Here is a 27513-nt window from a genome sequence, read left to right on the forward strand (position 1 = left end):
TACAAAACTTCCTAAATGTAGTCGACGATTGTCCAAGAAAGTCACACGCTCCATAAGAGCACGAAGAAACAGAATTCAACGCAACGTGTTCACTCTCAAATAGGCTGAAAGGCGTATGCTTACGTGGACAATAAAGATAGTGTGGGTTTGCATTTGATAAGGATTTGATATTTCAAAGTCCCACGTATTTATTTACGTTTAAATGTCAGTGCTACCGCGGATTGTGTGGATTCTTACATCATAGTGAACATGAACAACGCATCGCGTAAAGTGAAAAACCCGTTGTTGTCCGCTGCTGGTCCTGGTTTCTCTTTCGACAATTACGCGGAGAATACATTGCTAGTACCAGTTAGACCTGCGTCCGTTGAGCTCCGAGATGGTGAGTTTAGTTCAACGATAAGCCTTGGGCGAGGTTCAACAAATGTTGCATATTATTTGACCTGATAATACAGAAAATTAGATAGCAATCGATTCCAAAGTGAGATTTGTAAGGGAGTAATCATGAGAAATAATTCTTCAAGGAAGTAACTCATTGTGTTTCGCTTGCTCCGTTTTACTCCGTTTTACTGCGTTCGATCTTCTTCGCATATCTTTGTCAGAATGCATTCGTTGGCAAACATCTGTTATTCGGGTTATTCCTTCATCATTTGCGCAGTCGATATTACAGAGAAAAGTGACAGTATGTGTGATAAAAGTCCCTGAATAGTTTGCATAACATTTCATATATATTTAGATATATAGTGCAGTATATCTGTTTGATCATGCCCGCATTTAGTCATGTCCGGATTTACATAGTCGCGTAAAGCATATGTAGGTATAAAAACTTAAATAATGGTACAAAGATCAATATATGAGAAGATTCAGTCATTTATATGCTTTCTTTGTGTAATGTCTAAAATATTAACGAGATATTTAACCTTTAAAATAAGCAATTTAAACGAATTGGTATAGACAAATTTGCAAGAATCTAATAAACAAAAAAATTTATAAATATATTTAATATAAGTTAAAAATGGCTGTTTTTTATTAAATAATAATTAAATAGTAATTAAATAAATAATTTTTTTCCAACTTAAAATACAACAAAATGTAGAAAGTTACAATTTTTTACACAGTATATTTTCTAATATACATTAATGTAAGTTAAATTTTCTAATATATAAAATGTGCGTGTATGTTATAATTATATTTTATAATATATAAATTTATTTGAATGCTCTATATATACACTAAATGATATATATTTTAGTTTAATATACAATTTTTATGATAATTAGTTTTGATAATGATACTTAATTTTCTCATTAAACTTATTGTTAAAAACTTGTTCTTTCGGATCTAGCAGGCGGTCTTGAACCGTATCTTTGTGTATAAGGCATATCGTGACTATTCCTTCTTCGTACGCAATAAATTATTGCAATAATGAGGATAATTATAAGAAAAAGGAGTAGTAATGCACCAAGTACGATAGCTGCTATCTCTCCTTGTGATAGATTGTCCCAAACTGTAATAATTTCACCATGACATTTGATCTTTTGATATCAACATACAATCATACCATTTTTACATTTACTACATCTTATATTTATCATAAATTTTTATTAGATTTATGTGTCAAATTTACGAGAAATTTCTCGCGTATAAAAAATATTAAAATAAATAATGTTAAAATATACCTGTCACATCGATTGAATGAACATGCTGATTGTCGAAGATATCTACCGCTGTAATAGTAGCTGTTGTGGAGCAACAATTCGATAAATAGTAAAATGTAACACGATCTTTCGTGCCGCTTATAAATTTTGTGCGTAAATATAATCCATTCGGAGTTGATATTACGCGTTTTAAACCTAAGAAGAAAAAATTGCGATTCAATTAAATAGAATTTTTCGGTTTCATTTAATTATATGTATATAGGTTATCCATCCATATTGCCAAATATCATTGAATACCTGAATCAAAGTCTTGAACGACGATGTCAGCACTCCAAAATGTTTTTTCACAACGATCTTTATCTAGTTTACCAGCACAATTACTGTTGTAATAATAGTCGATTGTCGGTTTAACATCATCACCCTAAATAAAAATAGAAAAAAATTATGGATATGTATTAATACTAATTAGTATAAAATGTAAATATAATATTTGAATATATCGTAACACGCGCGTGATTTATCTATCGTAACTTGTACATGATTTATTTATTATTATGATTCTTATATTATTTTGTATTATTTTTTTACATTACTATTTCTTTAAATTAAAAAAAATTTATACATATATGAAAAAAAAAAAAAAATAATCGAATTCTTGATATATGAAAGAATTCTAGAATTGTATAATTGGTTATATTTTCACTTACTTTTATCTTGGAAGTTGCATATTTTTGAACATAAATATTTACAGTCTTCTCTGGTATTTCCGTACCTAAAATTGCCAACGTAAGAGTGTTGACACTAGCGTCTGGGGTATCCAATGGTACAACTATATCCACAGCCACATAATTTGTCTGTCCTGGATATAGCCATAAGCTGTTGTATAAATTAATAAAGATAAATAGATTTCAAAAACAAAGATAAAGCACAAATGCTTTCATATACTAGTATTAACAGTAAATACTATGCATAATTATATATAAATCGTAAATATTATATATACATCGTATATACATCAGAGCTTATTTTTTATCATAATGGCCAAAATATCCTCGTTTAAATTTTTCTAAAAACAAGTTAATCTTTATTTACCAACATTAATATATATAACAGAGAAAAGTATAGAATCGAAAGGATCTGAATAGCTCAGTTGGAAGAGCAGTCGCCCGGCAAGCGAAAGGTCTCGGGTTCGATTCCCGATTCTGCGACTTTCGGATCTATATTTCTCTCTCGCACTTTATTTCTTTAGGGGGAATAGGGGATACATGGAATTAAAAATCTCTTGTAGAGATTATTCCAATTTTATATCTTGGCCGTGTCCAAGTAAAAATTTGGTGCCTTGTGCACAGGTATTTAATTCTAACGAAAAAATTTAGTTTCGTTTAGAATAACGCACTGTCATCCGCGATTTGGCTCTTATTGCCTATCTTATATATGTTAAATTTAAAGTTAATCTTTACTTATTTTTCTTAACTGATTTTACGTACTTAATTGGTTGTACATTAATTATTCTAAATGGCGAACTTCTCGCTTGAATTGCATACTTCACTGGAAATACGCAATTATTTGTTAAATCAAATAGCACTCTATGATTTGTTCCTGGTACAGCAATCAAGTTGCTTTTAACATTAACATCTAGAACTATCTTTTTTCTTTCAAAAGAAGCATCTCCAATATTTTGAGCAAATTGTGCTGAAAAATCTTGATCGTTATTTTGTATTTGCATCAATATATCATTTCCAGTGGATAATTTCATCTCGATATCTTCATTTAACGATGCAATTTCTGATGATCGCGGTTGAATTTTCTGTTCTTGATCCTGCATTATAAAAATTTTATTTATTTTATATTATAATAACTCTTTTCTCATAATAAAGTAATAAAGAAAAAAAGAGAGAGCGAGAGAAAGAAAGATAATACTTGTGTATATATATTTTATACTTATCAAAGTTTTATATCCTTACTAGGGCAAATATTTTTTCATTGAATATCTTAATATTTTTAGATGCATTTTGTGGAATTTTAAAATCACCATAACTAGTCAAAGAATTATTATGTAGAGAGAAAATGGAGTAATTTTTGTTTTTCGCGACAGACGCGATTGAAGGCAGTAATACATCAGAAAAATCGTTTGTCATTGTTTCAGCGTTATTTTTTTTATTTACTTCTTTTTCATCCACAATTTCTGCCGATCTCTCGAACACGTGCACAAACTCTCTCCCTGTTAGTCTTTTATTAATTTTAGAATTTACCAAAGGAATTGTGTGTGCAAAATATATATTGGTTTGATTGTTGCCAATATTCTCTTGAGCGTCCTATAGAATATATCCATAATTTTAATGATTAATTTTAAAAAGTATATTTGTATATTTTGATGATTATGTATGATAAATGTAAAATCACATGCAAAAAGATAATATGTTGCTATTTAACTTATTTTTTTTATAATTATTGAATTCTTTACTTTTCTACTTACATCAGTCGTTGTTGTACTGTCTCTTTGTGTATTCTCTGATGTCTTATTAAAATTGTTTTCTGTATTGATTTCTAAAAAAAATAAGAATTTATAATAACATATTTCTTGAATATACAATATTACAAATAATATTAAATATTGTAGTAATATTAGATTCTTTTCGCATTTTGTATTTTATCATATATTCAATATTCTACGTATTATAATAATATTTAAAAGTTTGCTAATAATACACGCAATATTTCAACTGGAATTTATTTTATTTATCTTTTTGATGCGCGCATAATGATCAGAACTTTCGCCTGCAAAGACTTTATTTAATTTTCTGATGCCTACAAAAGTGAAAGCAATATAATTCTATTGAAGTTTGTCACGGCATTGGAAAGTAAAAAAAATTACTAAAAATATAATACAAAGCCATAAATATTAAGAGAATTCTAAGAAGTATATATGATCATATATGATAATAGAGAAGCATTGAAATAATTATAGTCATTTTTTCAAAACTACAATTAATTTTGTTAAAATTACACCAACAAGGATACTTCGTAGATTGGTTAAAAATATTCACTGGAATAATAATAAATTTGGCAAAGGTTCGAGAGATTCAACGGCCTGACGAGAATAGTGTAAATTTTGTTTGCAAGAAATCATCCGTGGTTTTTAACAATTGCACATATACGTGTATAATCGAATGCATATCAGTTTCTTTTCTCCTTCAGCTTTATCTTAAACGTCACGGTAAGAAACAAAATAATTTTTTATTACAATCTCGTTTTTCTTCTGCAAAACGAGTATAGCTAAGAATGCAAATTGAGCGAGAATAAATGAGATAGAGGAAATTAGCGAGAGCTGTGGTCAAAGTGCAACGAGTGAATTGCACAATCTTGTGTATATTTGTGAGCCAGAAACCGACGGACTAACAGTTGTGAGATGGCTGCCGTATTACGAGGAAGTTGGCAGCCGCACGGGAATACGTGTGTGAACTCAAAAGCAACTCGTGTTTTATTAATGATTGAATCGTGATTTTATTCGTGTAAACTAAAAGTGTGAGTGTCTTCTCTTTCTGATTCTAAAAAAACCTGATTATTCATTTATTATTATTAGTCATTGTGATACGTCAATTTTTCCAATTCTTATACACAGCTGTAAAAAAAGTAGTAGTTGCGTGACGTTGTTTCACTTGATTTCTAATTCTATTATTAATTAACATTATGTAGATAATAAATTGGTGCGCAATTTATTTATTTTTCTAATTCCTTTTGGAACACAACTTGAATTACAAGGTATGCATTACAAAATTGCCTTTTCCTTTACAAGATGTGTTTGATTTTTTATTATTAATGTGTATGATACTTCTAATTTTTAAAATTTTTTAGATTTTTTTACTGAATTTATAATTATATTGCATTTCACACAGAGTTTTTATTTAAATTATCATATTTATATTTATAAATGTAATGATTAGTAAAAAGATTTTGAAATTATTATAATTATATGTTATATTATTATATCCCAGACAGCACCAAATCCAAAATCGGCGCATAAGATATCTTTAAGAAATCTTTAAGATATTTTTTGGATATCATATCATAAGATTTCTTATATAAAATTGTCTTAAAGATTTCTTAATGATATCTTATGCGCCAGTTTTGAACTTGGTGCTGTCTGAGATATGATTATCGCTGTATGATCAAAGTTTATTTCGATGATTCAGTAGTTTAATATTCTTTGTGACATTATTTTTATCCGTTCCAAAGAAAGCGATTACGTCAAAGTTTTGTATTTCAAATTTCCCACCCTTGTTAGCTTCATGCACCACCCTCTTGGTGGCAGGTTGCGCGCGTCGATAACTACCCCTTTTTACGTCGTGTGTACATGCCAACAACATTATTCCTGGTCTTCGCGTCGTCTTGTCTGTTAATGTGCATATTGAAAGTGAAAAGTGTTTTCGGTGTAAACATCTCGTTGACTCGGATAATAAATTAAAATTGATAGTAAACGATCATAATCCATCGAAAAGAAAATTATTAAGATTTATTTCTTTGAATTATTTTAAGCTGAGAGTTGAATGACCGATTGTAAGGATTTTATGACAGAGAAGATAAATTTTATCTATTAGTTAATAATTAAAATATTTAGAATGAATGAAGGTATGAATTCTTGTGTGATGTGGCTACTCAATGTAATACGACGAATATTAAGCAAGCAATCATCCGGTCAATATTGTCCTTGGAATATAAAGGTTAGACGTAGCGACATCGTTCTATATAATACATCTAATAATCGAAAAATAAATCAATAAAAAATAAGTATGATACAACCTACAATTTGTTACACAGTTTAGATAAAACTTTACTTGCACAAAATATATGTTTGTGAATAGAAGAAGGTTGTGATATAGGGAATTAAAAAAGCCATCATTGCATGAGTAAAATAATAAATATTGGTGCAATATTTTTATACCACATAAATTAATCGCGTATATGTACTGTTATTTGAATTACAAAGTTAAAATTAATTAATTTTATTTAATGTCAACCAAGTATTTCAATTAAGTATATTTTTTCGATATATTGTAAACGTTGGCATAAATGCTTTTCATGAATGGATAAATGTATATGTGGAATTACATAAATATTTAAAAACGCATACATTTAAAAAATATAACTCTATATTTTTCTCGTATTTAAAAATAAAGAAACAAAGCTTGCGTGTGCGTATATGTGTACTTACTTGTGCTCGAAACTGCATACGTAAAATTTTCCAAAATTTTGATTATAATTTTAGCTACATTGACATCTATGAAAATTTTAGTATATTCGCTCAGATTAATTCCGTGCACTAATTTTTTTTTCTGCAAATACATATTTTATAAATTCTTTCTCAAAGTACATGCATTTCTATATTAAAAGAGATTTTAATGCTTTGATTAAAATTTAAATATGAGTAAAATTTGTCATAATAATTTGTCGATCGATCAACTTTTTTATATATTTATAATATTACAGTACAAATAAAAATAAATATATAAATAAATATATAATAACTATGTGATAAACATTTATAAAAATTTTCTATCTTGTTTTTCGAAAAATAACTTACTTCACAATTGTCTAAAACAGTTAAATTTCTATTATATATAGATAAATGTCTTGTTATCTTCATATTTGGACTATTATCCAATAAACAATATCTTTCATCTAAAATGTAAAAAATAATTTTATGAAATAATTATATAAAAATAGTTAAATGAAATTCACACATACATTGTATATAATTTGATTTTTGAAATTAATTTATTCTGACATGCATTGCTCAACATACTCTTTATAATAAGATCATTATTATTACTGTATGTCGCATGTTGTAATCTTATCTCTTATATTTAAAATAATTAAAAATAAAAAATAATTTAATTGTGCAATAAGAGCAATAGCGTAATTTGTAGAACTCATATACGTCAATATTCAATCAAATATGATAAGCAATGTCAATATTATTGATAATTTAAAAAAATTATTTACGTAATATCGTTACGTTGATATTATCATCCCCTTCACTTTCATTTGTGGCGAAAAACAAGAAAAGATTAATGTCATCAATAACAGAATTATTTTTGCCATCTGTTTCCATCTGTTCTTTTTTTATGCAGTACCTTTTAACAGAAATATTTTGTTTTTTTAATTTAAAAAAATATTAGTTTTTTTTAAATAAAATTTTTATTGGAGTTTTATATTTATGTCCGCATATTAAAATAACATCTATAAGCAATTTATATGTATTTATAAGCAACTTTGAAACATGATAAAAATAACGAAAATTTTCTCTCTCTCTATATATATATATATATGTATAAATATTCTTATTATTAATTGTATTAAAACATAAATCTATCACATAAATTAATATAACAAACCTAGGACATTTTGCTTTCAAGAAATCACTCAAAATTTTCATCATCTGTGATAGATTTTTCGGAGTTTCTAATGGAATCTCAAATTCAGAACATTCAGTTTTTAGAGTAATTCCATTCAATTTCGTTTTCGTTTCGATTGATTCCGCGGTTCGTATATATATATTTCCTGTTTTGAGCATGTTCTCATTTGGTTGAGAAGTGTTATTAATTGACATGGAACTATTTGCGAACGTTGATTCACCGAATGCATTTTTGCGTAAAATGCAACTCACATAAATCACAAAAAACCAGAACACGCGTGATTCCATGCCGTAGGTGCAAGGAAAAGACTCGACAGAAAGACTAGACGTAAAATTGTGAGGCATACTTATAAAGTTTCGCGCGTCCGCGTAAGTTTACAAAAGAGGTAACATGTCTTCAATTACATTGACGATAACACAAGCGCAAAAGTAAATTTAGGTGTTAACGTGCGTCGTTGCACAATCAAAGATATCTCGTTATGAGTAAAGCTTGATACACAATAGTTGGATAAAGTTATAAATATTGTAGCATTTAATATCCTGATTATCTCAGATTAAATGCTTTCTGATTGAAATAATAGGATTAGTATTTATGAGATAATATGCATATTTCCGTGTTTCAAAGTTATATTGAGAAAAATTGATAAACATTTTTCTATAAAACAAAAAGTAAAACAATATTTTTTAAGTTAATTATTTATAATAATAAGATTTTTACTACTAATTAGATACTTTTCTTTAATTAATATGTATTAAATAAAATTATTATATTTTATATTAAATATAATATAATACTGTACACATTTCTATGATTATGTATAACATAAATAAATCTTTTTATTGAATAGATACAGGCAACAGTATAGTTTTATTAATGTACAAATTGTTTGTTTTTTATAATAATTTAATGAAGAAAATAAGTATCCAAATAATAAGAATATGTAAGGTTTGAAAACTCTTCATAAGTTTTTTTCTTAATTTCGTGAATGTTATTATTAATTGTTTTGAATTATATCTGAGGATTTGTACCTAAAAATAAAATATGTCAACGTAAAAACATCAAAAAATAATTCAAAGTCTCTCGAAATGCTCTAACCAACTGCGTTAAAGAATAAGAGTATTATCGATTACCATTATCTTTGTCATTGGTTTTTACGTTCATTGCATCCTGTCTAATATTGACAATTCATGAATAACATGGAAAATTTACTTGTTGAAAGGAAGGCATTTTGTGGACACGTTATTATATCTGATTAACTAAAAATAATTAAATATATGTATTTTTAAATTTCTGACTAGCTTAAGAATTTTTCTAAATTTGGAAGTAAAACATTCGTAAAAATTTATTTACAAAATTTATTTTGCGATATATTTTTTTTATTGTAATAAATCATTTTTTTCTATGTTTTATTGTAAAAAATAATTTTTTTCTATGTTTATACGCATAACGTTTGTAATAACTGTAAGAGCAATATTTTCTTACATATATATTTGTATATAAAAATATATTTTCTTGCATACAAATATATACAAACACGTTACAGAATCAAATATATTAAAAAAAAAATACATTAGAAATCGATAATTAAATTGTAAATTGATTTTTTTTTTTAGATGCCGAGCTCGACAACTTCATAGGACAGAAGCCGGCTAATATTCAATCTCAATCTCCATCAAAAGCACAGGAGAATTCTCCCACGGATGCATCTTTTCAATCAAAAGAGAGTAAGGATACAGTGAATCAACCAACAAAATCAGGATATTTTACATCAATCCTTTCTTCTCTACCAAACTTGTCGCTGTCATCAAGTAATACCGACACGGGATCGCAAATTAATCAAACACCTGAGAACACCTCAAGCAGAGTGATACACGAACCTAATTCTTACATATCCTCTCAAGGGCATCATGGTTCTCAATCGGAAATACCAGGATTCTTAGGGATAAATCCTCAAGATCCTCGAAATACAAACTTATCAGGATTTGCTGCTTTCGGTCCCACAGATACTGTATCGACTTCTCCGCAACCTGCAGTTCCGCCGAGTTTACCTCAATCTGGTTATAGTAAGTGTCTAAATTATATAGATATATATTAATGTTTAAAATTATATATATGCATATAATTATTCGTAAGTAAAATTATATCTCGACTAACATAATTATATTATTAACAACTTGATATTATGTTAATTTATAATTAAATCTTTAATCAATTACATAATAGTCGTAATATATAAATAAATAATTCAGCGATATATAGAAAATACAAAACAATTCCAAGAAATCTTAAATAGTAAAAACCTAAGGTCAATTTTTTAATATTAATTTTCTAAGTGCTGCTTACATACGCATATAATTAATTTTCCTTCTTTGACTTATTTTTTTATTATATATCAAAAGACATTATGCTTCAAGTGCATTTTTTAAGAATTAATTATCTTTCTTTTTTTAAAGCGCCTGTTTCTTATCGACTTGGTAATCAACGACGTCTGAAGTATGCACCTCCGCCTGATTTAACGTCCAACAACGCAAAGTCGAACCCAACGGCACAAACATTCTTCCCTACTCAAAATGTGTCTGCGCCGCCGACTATTTTAAATCCATTTAAGTCGGAAGGATCGGTACAAGGTAATAATTCGAGCGTACAGCAGACTAGCTCTTTACCCGAACAGCTTCCAAAGTTTGAGCAACTATCGGGGAATAATTCTCTTCGTAGCTCATTTCAATCCAATTCAGTTGCAACAGAAACAGCGTATAAGTCATCCGTAACATCCACAACTCAAAATAAATTTTCTGATAATTCTTCCGCATCTACGCCATCGCAATTTGTTTCGTCGTTATCAAGACCAATACCTGCGCAAATATTAGAGCCCGTAACGCCACAAAACACTCCGGCGAATATCTCATTGCCTGGCTTCCCTTACGTGAATCGAGATATCTTACCAACATCTAGTTTAGATAGAGAAGTGGCCGCGTTTCGGAACCCAAATCAACTAAATTTATCGTCGGAATTTTCGAGAAACAGTATTTCCGAGACGACTACAGAATCTGCGTATAAGCCGTCATCGATATCAGAGGAAACAAAAGCGACTTTTACGCCGGTATCAGCAGCTAAGGTGACAGAAAAGTTGGAAAATTTACTTGCAGAGCAAAAAGAAGATTCTTCCTGTGTAACAACTTCCGAAAATTTGTCAAACATTGATGAGATTTCATCCAACGTCACTACTGAATTAACGAAATCTTTCGAATCGCAGAGTGAGACGCCGCTGGCTACAAATGAGTTCATCGATGAATCATACAAGGCAAAGTTGAATGACGTTCAAGAGAAAACCGCTCAGCCTGGAAATGACACTTGGAGTGACGTATTTCTTGGGCAAGAGCCAGCGGCAGAATCGGTAATCTGCTCGAAAGTACATACAGCCGATAACATTCCGAATGTAACAGATATCCAAACGGCGGAAGTGAACACACATTTACCTCAATATTTCCAATTGCAATCGACATCTATGCCAAGCTCCGCTTTTTATGCAGACAAGCCCGCAGATCAAAAATCAAACTTAAATTACGTAGCGCCTCAACTTCTACTACTGCCTCCCACTGTCTACAATACGCCAAAACCAACGGAGCAATCGACAAGTGTGTTTTTCGAATCGACAAAACCAGACAAGTTTTTGAATTTTTCTCAGGAGAAAAATATAAATCCTTCTCTTAGTCAACCAAACCTCTTAACGCTACCTGTTAACGAGACCATTGTTGCGACAAATAATCTGCAGCAAGTTCAAGAAAAGTCAGCTTTTAGTTCTACAGCGATCGATTCCACGGCTTACTCACCGTTTTGGAATGCTGATCAATCTTCTCAATCGCAGGTGTTAAATACTACATCCAATCAGCCAATATATACTGCGCCCGATCCTGGTCTATCAGTAGCGCCAGTATTGTACAATCCTGCTCAATTTGCGAATAAATTGGCTACACAACAGGCTCTCTCACATACATATGATCAACACTCTTCTCAACAGCAGTCGTATCAAATCAATCCATCTTTGTACAAAAATACCAGTAGGTTACAGCAGTCTTACGCTGCTCATGAAGATAACACCGCATATTCTTCACCTGCAATCTCAATGGTAATGCCAATACCTGAACCAACAGGATCAGCCACACTTAGCCCTATTCAAATGTCGGTTAATGCACCTATTAATCGCACTACACCAGATACTGTTCCACCAAGTTTCCAAAATTTGGTAAGAATATCCCATACATATCATAATTCTAATTTAGAAGTATAAGACTAGATAAAAATATTGTAAAATATTGTAAAATACAAATTACTATAGTAATATTGTTAATTTTTTTAAATTTCTTTTCTTATGTATGTAATTAATTTATATTTTTATTTATGTCTTTATTAATAAATTTTTCAGTTAAGATGTTTGTGTAACTTGCATTTATATTAGTAGAGCATTTTTTAATCATATATTTTTTGTGTTTTATCTTGTTATTTTTAAAAATACATGGAAATATATTATTATATTTAAAAAAAATAAATCTTTTTTTAGGCTGCTGGATCTTCCGATAAACATATGCAGTACAGATCGGTATATCATCATTGGTTCTACCGCAAAGAGGTGGAGAACAAAACACTATGGCTTCCGTTCTCCATGCAGGATAGTTTAAAGTTAGAAGAAGTACATAATTCTACCGATATTACGCCTGAAACCATAGTTGCTACTGAAGGTGGTCGTTATGACGTTGATATTTTACGTCGTCAAAGAACGCCTGTGTATTGGACTGGTGCATCTACCGAAGTTAGGCGATGTTCTTGGTTCTTCAAGGGATCAACCGAATCGAGATACGTTCCTTACAGCGAGAGTACTGCTGCAAAACTCGAGGAGGAATATAAGCAAGCATGCCTTGCAAACAATTGGAATCGAAGAGTCGACTTAAATAACGGAGAATATGTTGTCTTCCATAGCGCAACAGTTCAAGTTCATTATCTACAACCAACTTCCCCCAATCTAGCAGGATCTTGGGGAAATAGTGCAGTAAGTAAACGAGCTATTTATAATCAATTTTATATACACACGATAAAAAATTTAAAAAAATAATTTAAACATATTTCAAAATATTTAATTGGAACATTTGATTTTATAAAAGTTATGCTTAATATACGAAGTAATGTAATTACGTAAAAATAATTTATATTGAAATTTTTTTATAGTTTTTTAGAATTTACTGTTGTTCAAATATTGTATAATTTGCTGGCAATGTCACTAATTAAGTGTTTCATGTTATTATATTTTATTTAAAAAACGTGCTGTCAAAAATTATTTGTTTTGTTATGTAATTTAAGTGTTAATATTATTAAAAATGCTTTGCTTTATTATTTACATTTCAGCTTTTAATCTTGTTTGAATAATATTTTATATTCTCTGTTTTTAAAATTATATTTTATTTTATACTATGCACATTATTTTCGATATACGCTGTTATTTTTTATATTACACGCATGGTTCTGTTTGAAATGGTGGATCCTAATATTTCTACAGGGATCAGAGGACAGTGCATATTTGCAGGGTTCTTCAAGTAAACCAAGAGTTGTTAAAAGAGGAGTCGATGAATTCAATATAGATGAGGGTGAGCCCGAAAAAGTAGATCATCTTCTATTTCTTGTTCATGGTATTGGAAGTGTTTGCGATTTAAAATTTCGTACTGTAGAAGAAGTTGGTAAGTTGTGAAAAATGTAATAAATTCTAAATACTAATAAATTAATTATAATAATTACTCGTTTTAAATTCAAAAATATCGTTATATAATTTTGATATTAATATTTTAATTTTTTTATGACAGTTGATGAATTTCGAAGTATATCACTTCAATTGGTACAGTCACATTATCGTACCGCGAGTGAACAAGGAATTGTAAACAGAATAGAAGTTTTACCAATTTCCTGGCATACAACGCTTCATTCCGAGGATACGGGAATTGACAAAAAGCTGCAATCTATCACATTGGAGAGTATTCCAAAATTACGACATTTTACTAATGATACTTTGCTCGATATACTTTTCTACACCAGTCCCGTATATTGTCAAACTATTATGCGCACCGTTGGAAGCGAGATAAATAGATTGCACTTTTTATTCAAAGAAAGAAATCCTACCTTTGATGGAGATATATACTTAGGTGGTCATTCATTGGGCAGTTTAATTTTATTCGATTTACTGTGCCATCAAAAGCCCATTAAAAAGAAGGAAGAAGAAAAAGAAGAAGAAGAAGAAGAGAAAAACAATGATAATACTGGTAGTGATAAGAACGGTGTAAGTAAAAAAAATTATTAAATTAATTTTAAATTACTAAAAAAATTATTACTCGATCTTATGATAATATTTGAATACATTTCTTCAACTTAAAATATTGAAGTAGTAAACGTTTATCATGTTACCGCAGGAAAATGATAATGTTGCGCCCATTAAACAAATGCCGGCGCCTGTTTTGAGAAGAAATCTTAGTAGAAAGATTAGCTACGTTGTAACGGGCGCGGCAGGAACTGGTCAGCCTTTCATACATTATCCGCAACTCAATTTTCATCCGCGTGCCTTTTTTGCTCTCGGCAGTCCGATTGGAATGTTTGTAACTGTTCGCGGAATCGACACTCTCGGAGAAAATTTTATTCTACCTACTTGTCCGGCTTTCTTCAACATCTTTCATCCTTTTGATCCGGTAGCTTACAGAGTGGAGTCTTTAATTAATCCTGAAGCTCACAAATTTCGTCCTATGCTGATACCACACCACAAAGGCAGAAAAAGAATGCATTTAGGTGAGTTTACAAATTTTTTATTATTATAATGTGTGTAATAATTCATGATGACTTATGAAACTTTAATATATAAAGGAAAATTTATTAATATTAATAATTATAATTTGCAGAATTAAAGGAAACAATGGCACGAGTCGGAGCAGATTTGAAACAAAAGTTAATTGATTCCGTGAAACATACGTGGAACTCTTTCTATCAGTTAGCCTTATTTCACAAGCCAGACAATCAAACTCTGGAACGTGAAATCGATAAAGTAGTCGAGGAACAGTTGCAGCAGCAGCCTGTTGTACCAGAGCAACATAACAATGATGATGGTGGTGCCAATCTAAAAATAGGAAAACTTAATGGTGGTCGAAGGATAGATTACGTTCTTCAAGAAGCGCCTTTCGAATATATTAACGAATATATCTTTGCTCTTACAAGCCATATCTGTTACTGGTAAATTTCGTGATACATTTGTTGCAAAAAATATATTATATTTATTGCACATAAACTTCAATATTATTTGATTAATTTTAGGGAATCCGAGGATACTATGCTCTTGATACTGAAGGAAATATATGGATGTAGAGGTATTCAGACGGATGCGCAACTTCCTCAGCAGACAATGTCAATTGAAAGAGTATCCCCTTCGCCATCTTTGAATTTAGCAGTTGCGTTGTCGAACAATGAAAGTAACGTAGGAACATCTGTTATGGGAATAGATCCTACAGTGCCTATATCCGGCAGACCTGTTGGTCCACCACCTAAGACTGGTTTTGTACCAAAATCATGATAGATGAAACATCTTCCCTATCTTACTCTTTTAATTTAAACATACAGTATATGTAAGTGTAAAATTAATCTATCTGTCAACGTAACAAAAAATTGCAATGAGAGAGAAATTAAATTTACTTTTGATTTGTATTTAAAATAAAAAGATTAGATTGCGTCTAAATAATTGATATTAAAAAGAAAAGATAGAATACAAGAAAAAAATCAAACTTTGTATTTTACAGTGTTCTAGTATTATTTATAACTTTTATCATTAAATTGCTAATTAAGATTTATATCCATATAATATTAATCGCATTATATATTACAAAATCGGCCTATGTGATCGATCCTTTTGACGACTTTGAGTTGAGCAGCATATTATATAAATGAATGATAAAGAAGTATTAAAAATAACTTGATTTTTTAATAATTTTTATTGTCTAAATAATTATTCATTGCGTTTATTTGTATGTTTATTATATGCATATTCGTACATACATATTATTGATACTTTAGCGATATGCAATTGTGGTTGTATGACAGGAGCTATGTATAAAATGTTGGATAGAGAGAAAATATTAATATTGGGACGAAAATATGCAAATATGAGATAACATGTAAATATACATACTTTATATTTGAAAATAAAAATATAGATTATATAAATTTTTATAATTCGTTTATAAACGAATTATAAAAATACTAATTTTCATTCTTATGTATGCGTAAATTTTAATAAATTACTGTATTCTTTTACATTCTCGCGACTTTATTCCTTCATGTAATTCGATTACAAATTTACGCACATGTTCTATCGCAAATCACCATTTGATTGATATTACCAGTATAAATTCCAAGTGCATTTCAGGTATAGCTATAGCGGCACGTGACAGAGAATCATGGAAAAGTTGGGCAATAATCTTGATATCGTGCAGTCGAGCAGTGCCGATATGTTCCTTAAAATGGTGTTACATGTCCAATTGGATCAGCGAATAGCGTCACCTTATCGCGCGAGCAGCTTTAGCGGGGTTAGAAGAAAAAAGGAGAATGCTTCGGCACATGCACGGCTATCACGAAACGCTAATTAATTGCGGTGCAAGCCCACCAGGTTCGAAACTGCTTTGCATTTTGCGTGCAGGCTCTCGTAAAACTACATGCCTGTCAGCCCCGGCGAATTTCAAGATGATTTATCGTCCTCGCAAAACTAAGTTTTTCGCGGTACTTCGTGGCTTCTCGGCGGTTCCGAAAGGCACCACCGCTTTCGACATGCAACTGTGGTTGCTGTGGGCACGATCCGTAAAGTTGACGTCGCTGATCGACTACTATTTTATATCCTCACCATCTAGTCGGGCTGACTTTGAAATATGTTCCCTTCAAATCTTTCGACGTAGGGATTTTTCGGTCGGCACGTTTCACGGTGACCCGCATACGTTATAATTGCGGAGAAATTAAGTGCCGGCTTTTACGTGACGGCGTTTAATACGTACCGGCCGAACCCATATTGTCACGCGAATAATCATGCACACGAAAAGTCACGTTGTACATCAATCTTTTTGTAATTTTGTCAAATTATAACAAGAATCGTGAAACTATATATATATATATAGACATCGAGATGTAAAGTTCATGTTACTTCTCTCTATCACATTAATATTAATAATATAACTATCTGAAACGCACATAAATTTCAAGATAAATATCTTTATTACATACGTAAGAGAATCAATCAAACATGTATAAAAATGAATAAATTACCTTGCATTCAAATTATACCGTAAAAGAATGTTGAATAAGTACATTTACAATATATTCGAAAACTTAAATGATAAAAAATTTTATAGAAATGCAGTTTTTCTCTTCACTGCTTAAAATATTTTTGTAAAGTATATAACATTTAGGAACATTAACATAAGAAAATGTATACACGTATGATCTTATATAAATAGTAATTTCGGTAAAATTTATTTTATTTTAAGAATAGCGATTCTTTCTTTATTTAAAATATGGTATCAGAGAGATTATATAAATTTTGTTCTATTTAGAATAACCTATTTTTTCTTTTTAGAAAATATATACTATTCCACATATTACTTTCATACACAATGCCATTCAAATCTGGCTGTCTGACCATTCGTTATGCTTTACTACATTGTGTGCATGATACGTAGTCATGTTTCCCTTCTCAACATGCGGAAAGATACTACTTATACATACATTGCAAGACAGACGTTTACGCTCAATGACAGTTATATAAAGTGAGGTAAGGATACGATTTTACAACAAGCCCTTTAGTAAGAGTGATTTACATTTCGGAAAAACTCCACGACATTTACGATAGCTACTCACGAATTATTTATAGCATCTGACCATGGCAGCGTAAATTTCACAAGAAAGATATATTTATCTTCGTTTTTCGGAAGAAATTGGTAAAGTAGATATTGTTGATATAATTTTATTAAAATATTATATTATATACTAAAACACTATATTATATCTATTAACAATAAATTAAACGTATGATTAGAAGTCGTGTAACAGTGAAACAGTGAATTCCTTAAAAACTTTTTAAAATGTTTTTTCTCTTTTTACGATAAAAAAATTTTAATATAAAAAAGATAAATTTTTATATATAAATGATAAATGTGATTTAACATACGTGCATGTAAATAAAACTGACAATTCTTATTCAAAATGTTGCAAGTTTTGGAGTCTAGAATTAAAAGTATATATATATAGGTTTTTTTAAATTTTTACATTTTTTTAACTTAGAAAATATAATTTATAATTAAAATTTGCCGCCTATTCTTTACTTTAGCAAACTATTTGGCAGAGTGCAAGATTCACGCACGCGCTGAGAGCTTGCAATTCCATTATTAGGATACTTTAGACCTTCTATGCACTCTTCTAGTTGTGTGCATAAGATGCATTTAAATAAAATTATACGATTCGAAATGTGTAAGTATGCGGAAAGCTGCTGTGCTTAGCGGCTCGTGTCGCGTCATAAAATAGTTTTGAGCGTCAATATGTCAAACGATATAACGCCGAGAACTTTGTAAGTATTGTGTCATTGTTTATAATTTTATTGTCTATAATAATATATTTCAATTCAATTTATTTTTATGCACAATGTATATGCACATAAGAAGCATATAAGGCATGTCAATTATTTATACATCGATTGTAATATATCTTTCATGAACTTACATTATTAATATATTTGCATTTGCATATTTTTTCTTAAAAAAATTTATTTAAATTATTATAGTAATAAATCTTTTCAAAAATTACTTGAAATAATATTAGCTGTGTGTCACAAAATTTAATATATGTAAATGTGCATATTAATATATGCAAATGAGTAATACTCTTTTCTTTACGACATTTAAACAAACACTAATCAAAACTTAGGTGATTTTGAAATAGAAACGATTGTAATTATTTATTTTAATGTTTTGTTATTTTTTATAAAAATATATGTTTACATTTCACTTTTGTGTTTATAGATATTTCATACGATACTCATAATTTAAGATGAATTCTGGTATGTCCGTTCGAGTATTCTTTCTAACTCTCTTAAAATACTATGTAGTTAATTTAATGTTTCTCCTAATATTCTTCCGCGCATCAAGCTTCTCTTTCAGTGATTAAATGAAGGATTTATTACGGTCATACGAACTTGGTTTATGTATGTCCGTATTGCGGTGCGTTTTATTCCACGATACGTATAACGAGTTAATGGCAACTTTATGCACGACTCCGATGACATTTACTACTGCTCTATTCTTACTCATTCACGTAACAGCCGCCCGTATTATCGTATTGTTTCCTGAAGCACTTTTCATTGTTCTTCTATTACGGAAATCGAGCTCGGGATACGAGTTTAGAATTTATCGTGCTGTATGTAACGCCGTGTACGGTATACATTTCGGAAATTTGGATTTTTGCCTATTTCCGTTCTAATTCGGCCGTCAGACATATGGATTTCTGGCACGTATCCATCCCCCGCTATATTTTCTGGAGCAACTCGCCGGTTCGTGACTATACTACTATCAACATGGCGATCGCGAATTCGAATTTCAAATTAATATTTGTTACTTTTTTTACATGTATTATGTTAATAATCCCGATTGTTTCCAAAAATAGAGAGAATTTTTAAACAAGTTTATACAGTTTCAAATCAGGAGAAATATTGTGTATCATTAAAATTATTAGATCATATGTTTGTATCCAGTTTGCATTATTAATTATAAAAAGTATTGAAAACCCGTGCTTTTAGAATTTGTTTTAATTATATTTGAGGAAAAGAAATTAATATTATCGTTATATAATAATAATATAATATATACATTTAAAGTCTTAATTCTTTGTGTGTATATATATGTACTTAAATTTTTTTGTTTTTACAAATGTAACAATAGATCTTTTATTTCTTTGATTATAATTTAGATATGTTGGCAACTTGGATCGTGCAGTGTCAGAGACTTTATTATCTGCTCTATTCTCGCACATCGGCACCGTCAATAATTGCAAGATCATCAGAGAGGTAAGACGTTATTTCATCTTCTCCGCAACTATAATAATCTTTGTGTGTCAAAACATTTTCTAAAATTATTATGCAATTGAATATGAAAACGTAATATCAAAAAACTTGGTGACTATAGAGAGACATCGAGCAATGATAACATATTTTAGCCTTTATATAATAGTGACGAATGCACTATTTTTTTTATCTATATCAAGTTTGACTCATCAAAGTTACACCTTTCGCGGACGATTGTGGCCATTTACATGATACGTTATCATGGTCGGAACGCGAATCGAGACAAGCAAGTTTCTCTTTCGTGATCTGCGAACTCCACCCTCAAAGATCGTATCGTTTGCACGGAAGCCCGCATTAAGGCAAGCACTTCTGTCGTTATATCGATAATCGCGAGCAGTAGGTGAACATACGTCTTACTTAACATAGTTGCATTAATAGTCACTTAACTCTCAGAACGTAATATGATCCTTCTATCGTTTAAGATAATATCGATCTAATACATCGCCACGTGTATTTTTTTTTAAATTAAAAGTGATCAATAATATTGACTTTAATTTTATTACAAAATTATAGTAATTAAAAGTAAGATAAAAATAGAAGAAATATTTAGTAAGAAAATTATTCATATTATATAAAAATGAAATAACAGATAAAGAATCTGTTGACACATTTTTTATTTCTATTGCCACTGAACATTATTTATGAGTATGTATAAATTAAGATATTTTGTCTCTGGATAATATTTATAATTATAAAATACTTATAATTTTAATTTTTTGCATTTTTTGTCAAAGAATATTAATTATCGAGAATTAATTATGAAGACAAAGCGTATAGTTAAGAATTAATATAATTTCTGAATTAAAGTAGAACTCGCAATTCGTTAAAAAAAAACTATACAACTATATATACACATGCACACAAACAGGAATTAGTGGATTTCTTTACTCAAAAGGACGACAAACATTTTGCATTATATAGCCATGTACGCACTTACATGATTGCACGCAAAAACAACGTGCAGACAAAGAGGCAAACGCCCACGAATGTAATTGTAAAACGTGCGGACCACGACAAGACCATCAAACGCTGAGGTTCATACACTTTTCTCCTTGATTCTCATAAGATTTAGCCTCTCACTTATTTCACTCCACCTTTCTCGGCTTGTTATATATTATTTTTCTTCTATACTGGTAGATTGCATGCACCACGAGATATACGCTCGTTGCACGGTGCGGTTTCGTGCGACGTAACACTTGTTCATCATCCACCTTCGTGTATACGTCACACAAAGTTTTTTTTCCTCATCGTCACTGTTCTTCCCTTGTTTCCTAGCGCTCTTTTTTCTTCCTCCCTTCATTAAGCAGCAAGTATATAAGCGATATGCGCTGTCTATCACGGAAGATATTATGTGGCTTGGGACGTAATATTAGCAAGGTACGTCAGTCTCATTTTTTTCCCGTGCATATTTGCGATTAAAGACGAAGGAACAGTTAGCAGAGGATGGATAACAGCAATTAAAAAACTAAATTATTTTTATGTGTATTGCTTTTCTGATAACTTTTCAATTTTCAGTTAAATTCTAATTAGTATTTTAATTAGAGAAAAAAGCACTTGTTTTAAAAATTATTGGTGCCTGTATAGTTTAAGCTCGCACATAAATTACAACAGTAATATAATTTTATTTCTTTCTCGCAGCATCACTCATTAAACATTTTTAAAATATTCTGTAAGCTACTGTTTTATCGATTTTTATAACTTACATGCTTTTTGCATATATAAAAGCATGTACATATAATATAAAATTTACATTACATAGATTATTTAGAAAATCAAACATCTCATATTTAAATAATTAATAATTCTGACTAAATAAATTTTTTCATATGTTGTTTATAATATTTATAAATTTTTCAATTTATTCGTGCTTATATCATATTTACATTATTGAAAAACAACAATTTTATATGTACATATGTATGTACGTATACCAATATTGATGGCGAATAAAAAAATTCAATCACAGTACAGATGAATTTTACGGGGTACTCTTTCCTCAATTCGATAAATAAATATTGCCAGTAAAACCAAATTGTTGATATTACTAACCCCGAAAGAATATTCGCCAATTAAATATTGAAAAAATTAAAATAGTTGTTATTTTTTTTATATTACTGAAAAATATTATCAAAACTTTAAATAATTTAAAAGCTAATCTTAATTATCGCAATTGTTAATAATGATAACAGTAATGTTGAATGATAGCATTATATATAAGATTGATTCTATTTTAGCTTTATTAATATACTATATATATTTTTATTACTATAGAATAAAATTATCACTGCAACATAAAATACGAAATTGTAAAAGAATCAAAGAGGATAATATTCGGACAATAAAAAATATATATGGCAGGAAACAAATTCTATTAAATCGAAATCGATGCAATTACTTAACTGTCACATTTTCTATAATAAGCATAGAGTGGGATAATTATTTGATTGTATTTTTGTAGAAAATGTTGTTATATCTGCAATATTTTCTTTAATTATATCCTATAATTATATCTATAATTAATTATATCTATAATTAGAAATAATTAAAAATAATTGTGCTATAAATTATAGTACGGATTAATGTTTCAGAGAACTCATCATCCAACTTATTAATAATTTTAAAGATTATTTTAATGATATTTTTTTAAGGAAATCATATTATAGATGAGCATATATTATAATATTGTTGTAGTTGTATTATATAATATATATAGATATATCTAAAATTTAATATGTTGCTTCAGAATAATTAATTAAGTTTTAATGAGTCTGCAAATGGAAAAATATTTAGCGGTTAAAGTCCACGAAGTTTCTATTAACACGAGACAATTTTGCTTCCTGATTTACGTGACGAAAAGTAGGAAGAATGTAAGCTTTCACTTTTTCTCTTGTAGTTGTATATAATATAATGCTAATTGCTACTGCCAATAATGCTAAATGAATTGTTCACTTTCATTTTAGCTGGTTCAGTTTCAATGCGGTTTTTTTTGCAAAATAATGTGAACATTTAGCACAAACGTTTTTTTTATTTTTCTTATTTTTTACTTCAGTTTGATTTAATGCTGAATATTATGCGCAATGTCATGATCTGTCAAAAGCACAACATTTTCTTAATATTTTTGATATCGGCTAAAATACATTTAAAAATATATACATCTGCCTAAAATATTTGCTGACAAGTATTAATTAATAGAGTCATTATATTTATAATAGCTACTAAACAAACAAAAGTCGATACAAATTATTTTAAATAAACTAATGGAATAAGTATTATAAAATATTTTTATTTTTTCATTTATTAATGTTGTATATAATATGTATTGCATATTTAATATGCTTACATACATATGTAAAATCTGATTAATAGTAGAAAAAAATGTTCGATGAAGAATATAGCTCTGTTTTATATAGACAAGCTCGGTTTTCTATTTGAGTTATTAAAATTATTATTCCGTTTTGTGGATATATCAAATTATCATTGTTATCACAGCAATGCCATTGTCCCCGGTATCATTTGGGTAGTTAATGCATATCAATATTTTATGTATTCCGCATAAGCAGCATGGTTGGTATTTGCGTTTATTACCTATAAACTCCCTGCAGGTGGGGTTTGGACGCTGCGGGACGGATTTATGAGCCGCGCATTTTCCGTGAAAATGATGGTGAGACGAAAGATTTTGTGCATTATATTTTGTCATGGAAAAGAGAGAATACTGCAAGCTTATACATTCGGCAGATTTGCCTATTTGTATTTTGTAATATTTAATAAAATAATAATTGAAGTTCATTATTATCATTCTGCAATGTATTAACTTATTTTTGTAAATGTTGTAAATATTTGTAAATTTGTCTTGCACGAAGAAAGTACAAGTCAATTTATTTACATAAATTGTAGAGAAATTAATCAATTTTTTAAATTAAATATAAAAACAACATGATTTTGGATTCAATTTCGTTTGATTTACCAAAATTCCTTTCATTATTGCCTTCATCAGCAACATTTTTCTTTAAACACATTATGTTTTTAATTATGCCTTTCAATTAAGAGAAACGCGAATATTCTTTAAATGTTTTAGTAAGATATTTGGAACGTGCTTTGTTTAAGTATTTCTTAATTGAATTTAAGTAGACGGAACATTCAGGTGGATTCTTTCATTGTCTGATGTACCAGGTGATATAATTAAAGCAATTCTGTCTTGTGCTTATGCCGTATATTTCGCTATTCCATTAATTAAATCCCGCTAAAATAAAAGATATACTTGGACATACAATAGTGATGTTAGATTAGTATATATCTGTATATACATATGTGTAATAACAATGTATAACATCATTCATACAAATATGCATACAATATGTGCGAAGAAATAATCTTTGACAATTATGAGACATACTCATTGTACTCAAAAATGAAGTGATATTAGATCAGATTATGTTAAAAAATGATCAGAAATACATACATCAAGTGTTAAGAAATAAAATAATGAAAATTATATTTAAGATTAAAAATTATTATACGAATGCAAATATATGTAAAACCGGGTTGCTTTTGAAGCGACGCAATGCGTCACCAAATTTGATAAATTTGCGGCTAAAATTGACATTGTGTGCCTTTTGCGTTTACGTAGGACGTAGAAAAGATTCTTTATCATTCCGTATAACGTATAGTTGGGTTCAAAGAACATGGAAAACGTCATAGGAAGTGAATCCTGAGAATATTTTTAAACTATTTTCTTCACGACGTTAGCAAAAAACGCAAAGTGCGGTTGCTTTCGGCACAATTGATCGTTACGCAACGTGTATGTGAGTTTCCTTATACGTATAAATATGTTAGTAATATGGAAATTTTACTTACATTAATGCTAGAAACTTTTAGGAATCCCATTTATCAAAGTTTCGCGACAGTTGTAAAGTTTGTGGCAATTTTTATTTTAAAAAACTTTATTTTGCATAATCAGGTATGCACGTAACGCAATCTAGAGCCAGTTTTATCTAAATCGCTGCAAGGATTGACTAGAAATTGTTCTGGTTTGCAATTATGTGTGTATGTTAAGATCTTGATCTTACTGAAATTATCTATAGTCTCAGTTATCTTTTAAAGAATAACAAAATGCAAGGTATATTTTATTTTCATAAAATTGTGCCGATATCAGGAAACAAGAAAATATGAAAGGTGATAACTCATAATTCATACGTACAAGCGCGATCAATTTCTTTTTGATTTATATAGAGAGTTATATACCATGTGGCAATGAAATGGTCTGCCTCTTGCCGCAGGAAAATATATTGTTCTATGTGATACATGTCCCGTGTGAAACTCATCTGTGAGTGTTTGCAAACATATTTAGAGTCATGGCGCATTGTAAAAATAGCAAAAGTTTGCCGAATTATTTTAGCAATAAATCAAAGCTGTCGATATTGTGTTTCAAGACAGTCTTTCAAAATATTCTTCCCGATATATTTATAATAAATTTCGAAAAAAATATTAAGAAATCCCAGACACCGACGTTATTTGAAAGTTTACATATTCGAACCATCTAATAATCACAAGTGTATATCGATATTCTCATTTTGTCTAATGTTTTGAGAAATTGACAAGAACCGCGATTTTACAGATTTTTATAATTTATTAAAATTTATTTGCATAATTAATAGATAATTGTTACGATCAAAAAATATAATTTTTTATTTCTTAAATCTATAAAATATTTTCGTAAAATTTTTTAAAGTAGAAAAATTATTTAAATTATTGTAGAAAAATTATTTTAAATTATTGTAATTATATTGTAATGGTTGAAGACAAGCTATATTTTTGAAGTCCTAAAAATCAACAAGTTTGACATATTCCGTAAGTACGAGAGGTTCGCGCGAACTCGTGTATTTTAATAGACTAAAAATCGCAATTAAACAAATGTCGTGCGATATGTGATGTAAAGTCCGTTCTCGTAATTCAAATTAATAGAACTGCGCCCTCTCCATCATCCTCGCTGCTGCCGCTTCCGGCACCTTGAAGTTAAAGGCAGCCTATTCCCAGGTAGCTCCGGCGCATTCGAGCAAACGAGCCGCGACAGTCGAGCGAAATGCAATTTCGAGGACGAGCGGCGGTATGTCGGGGTTTGAAGGGGAAAGAGGGAAGGGCGAGGATTTAAGAAGGAGATGAGAAGGAGTGAGGATCAGTGTGTCGCTTCAAGAGCTGCTCGATACATAGTACGCGGGGTAACGAGAATTTTATGCGAGAGCACATTCCTTCACCCTCCTCCTGCCTCGCTCTTTTCGCTTATTCTTCCTCTCTCCTTTTTTCTACTCTCGGTCCTATTTTCCTCCTTTTCTTTTTTCCTTCCTTCCATTTTCCCTAACGTTTCTTTCTTCGTCCGCATACATTTTTCTCCCTGGTCGTCTTTCACTTTTTGCGCGAGAAGAATCGCGGTACAGGATGTTACCCTGTGGGTAACCATATAGCAGACGGGGTATAAGAGGGAGGGTATGTCTCCAATTCTGTAAGTAAGTTCTGTTCTGGGGTGCCGTTGCACTTTCGTGTTGCAAACGTAAGCTCGTAATGAAGAGAGAGAAGTTGGACCGTGATATACTTATTCCTAGCTAGTATGCACATACATGTACCCACTCGCGAAAATGCATGCATAGCCCTGCCCTGTAATCGCAGAATGCAGAATAGGAGGAAATAGTCTACGCTTTATTGTTGGTTCTGATTTAAGAATATGTATCCTATATTTATCAACCGAGGCATAGGAGCACCGCATATTATTATTTGAGAAATTGACAAGAACCGCGATTTTACAGAATTTATTAAAATTTATTTGCATAATTAATAGATAATTGTTACGATCAAAAAATATAATTTTTGATTTCTTAAATCTATAAAATAATATCGTAAAATTTTTTAAAGTAAAAAAATTATTTAAACTATTGTAGAAAAATTATTTTAAATTATTGTAATTATATTGTAATGGTTGAAGACAAGCTATATTTTTGAAGTCCTAAAAATCGACAAGTTTCTTAAAAAATTTTATAAATCACAGTTCACAATTTACTTGCTATTCTATCTACTATTAAATCAAAGAAGACTTAAATCTTTTGAATTTTTATCGCTACTCGCACGTGCGGATCTGTAAGATAAATGTAGTTGATAGTACGGATACGCGTTTTTCTCGGTCAAAAGGAACGGAGGTATGTATACTTTAGGCACGTAGAAAGTCAAACTGACTAGTAAATTGAGAGCTGGTGCCACGGTTTTGGCGACCCTCCAAGGA

General features: G+C 29.9%; 3 protein-coding genes across 7 annotated transcripts in view; 2 read left to right on the forward strand and 1 right to left on the reverse strand.

Annotated features, from left to right (window-relative positions):
• Nucleotides 1–28: 28 nt before the first annotated feature.
• On the forward strand, nucleotides 29–16402 carry LOC114946742 (uncharacterized). Of its 2 annotated transcripts, none has more exons than XM_029323391.2 (9): nucleotides 29–379; nucleotides 9685–10134; nucleotides 10525–12314; nucleotides 12630–13115; nucleotides 13620–13797; nucleotides 13921–14390; nucleotides 14521–14890; nucleotides 15001–15328; nucleotides 15410–16402. In XM_029323391.2, the coding sequence occupies exons 1-9, from the start codon at nucleotides 250–252 to the stop codon at nucleotides 15663–15665; spliced, it is 4458 nt and encodes a 1485-aa protein (XP_029179224.2). In that variant the 5' UTR covers nucleotides 29–249; the 3' UTR covers nucleotides 15666–16402. The 2 variants fall into 2 exon arrangements, with proteins under 2 accessions (XP_029179224.2, XP_029179225.2); XM_029323392.2 differs by having other exon boundaries at nucleotides 13647–13797.
• LOC114946743 (uncharacterized) lies at nucleotides 1175–8392 on the reverse strand. 2 transcript variants are annotated; one of them, XM_029323394.2, is made up of 11 exons: nucleotides 8051–8392; nucleotides 7659–7789; nucleotides 7237–7334; nucleotides 6868–6988; nucleotides 4132–4202; nucleotides 3821–3970; nucleotides 3143–3474; nucleotides 2363–2531; nucleotides 1953–2076; nucleotides 1677–1850; nucleotides 1175–1504 (listed from the first exon to the last, which is right to left on the reverse strand). In XM_029323394.2, exons 1-11 carry the CDS (start codon nucleotides 8356–8358, stop codon nucleotides 1317–1319), a joined length of 1866 nt encoding a protein of 621 aa, XP_029179227.2. In that variant the 5' UTR covers nucleotides 8359–8392; the 3' UTR covers nucleotides 1175–1316. The 2 variants fall into 2 exon arrangements, with proteins under 2 accessions (XP_029179227.2, XP_029179226.2); XM_029323393.2 differs by having other exon boundaries at nucleotides 3620–3970.
• A 2133-nt stretch (nucleotides 16403–18535) lies between the features above and the next one.
• Nucleotides 18536–27513, forward strand: part of LOC114946736 (cytotoxic granule-associated RNA binding protein tiar-1-like) — a 130249-nt gene continuing 121271 nt past the window's right edge. For 2 of the 3 annotated variants that reach the window (XM_029323387.2, XM_085484979.1), the window contains exons 1-2: nucleotides 18536–18698; nucleotides 20093–20189. In XM_029323387.2, coding sequence (XP_029179220.1) covers nucleotides 18670–18698; nucleotides 20093–20189 — 126 coding nt within the window. In that variant the 5' untranslated portion in view covers nucleotides 18536–18669. Of the gene's footprint in view, nucleotides 18699–20092; nucleotides 20190–20386; nucleotides 20911–27513 lie in introns of those variants that run through there. The other variant, XM_085484978.1, reaches the window with a different exon arrangement.

This window comes from Nylanderia fulva, unplaced genomic scaffold, assembly GCF_048542155.1.
Source record: "Nylanderia fulva isolate GAGA-0341 unplaced genomic scaffold, ASM4854215v1 Scaffold33, whole genome shotgun sequence".
Taxonomy (NCBI): domain Eukaryota; kingdom Metazoa; phylum Arthropoda; class Insecta; order Hymenoptera; family Formicidae; genus Nylanderia; species Nylanderia fulva.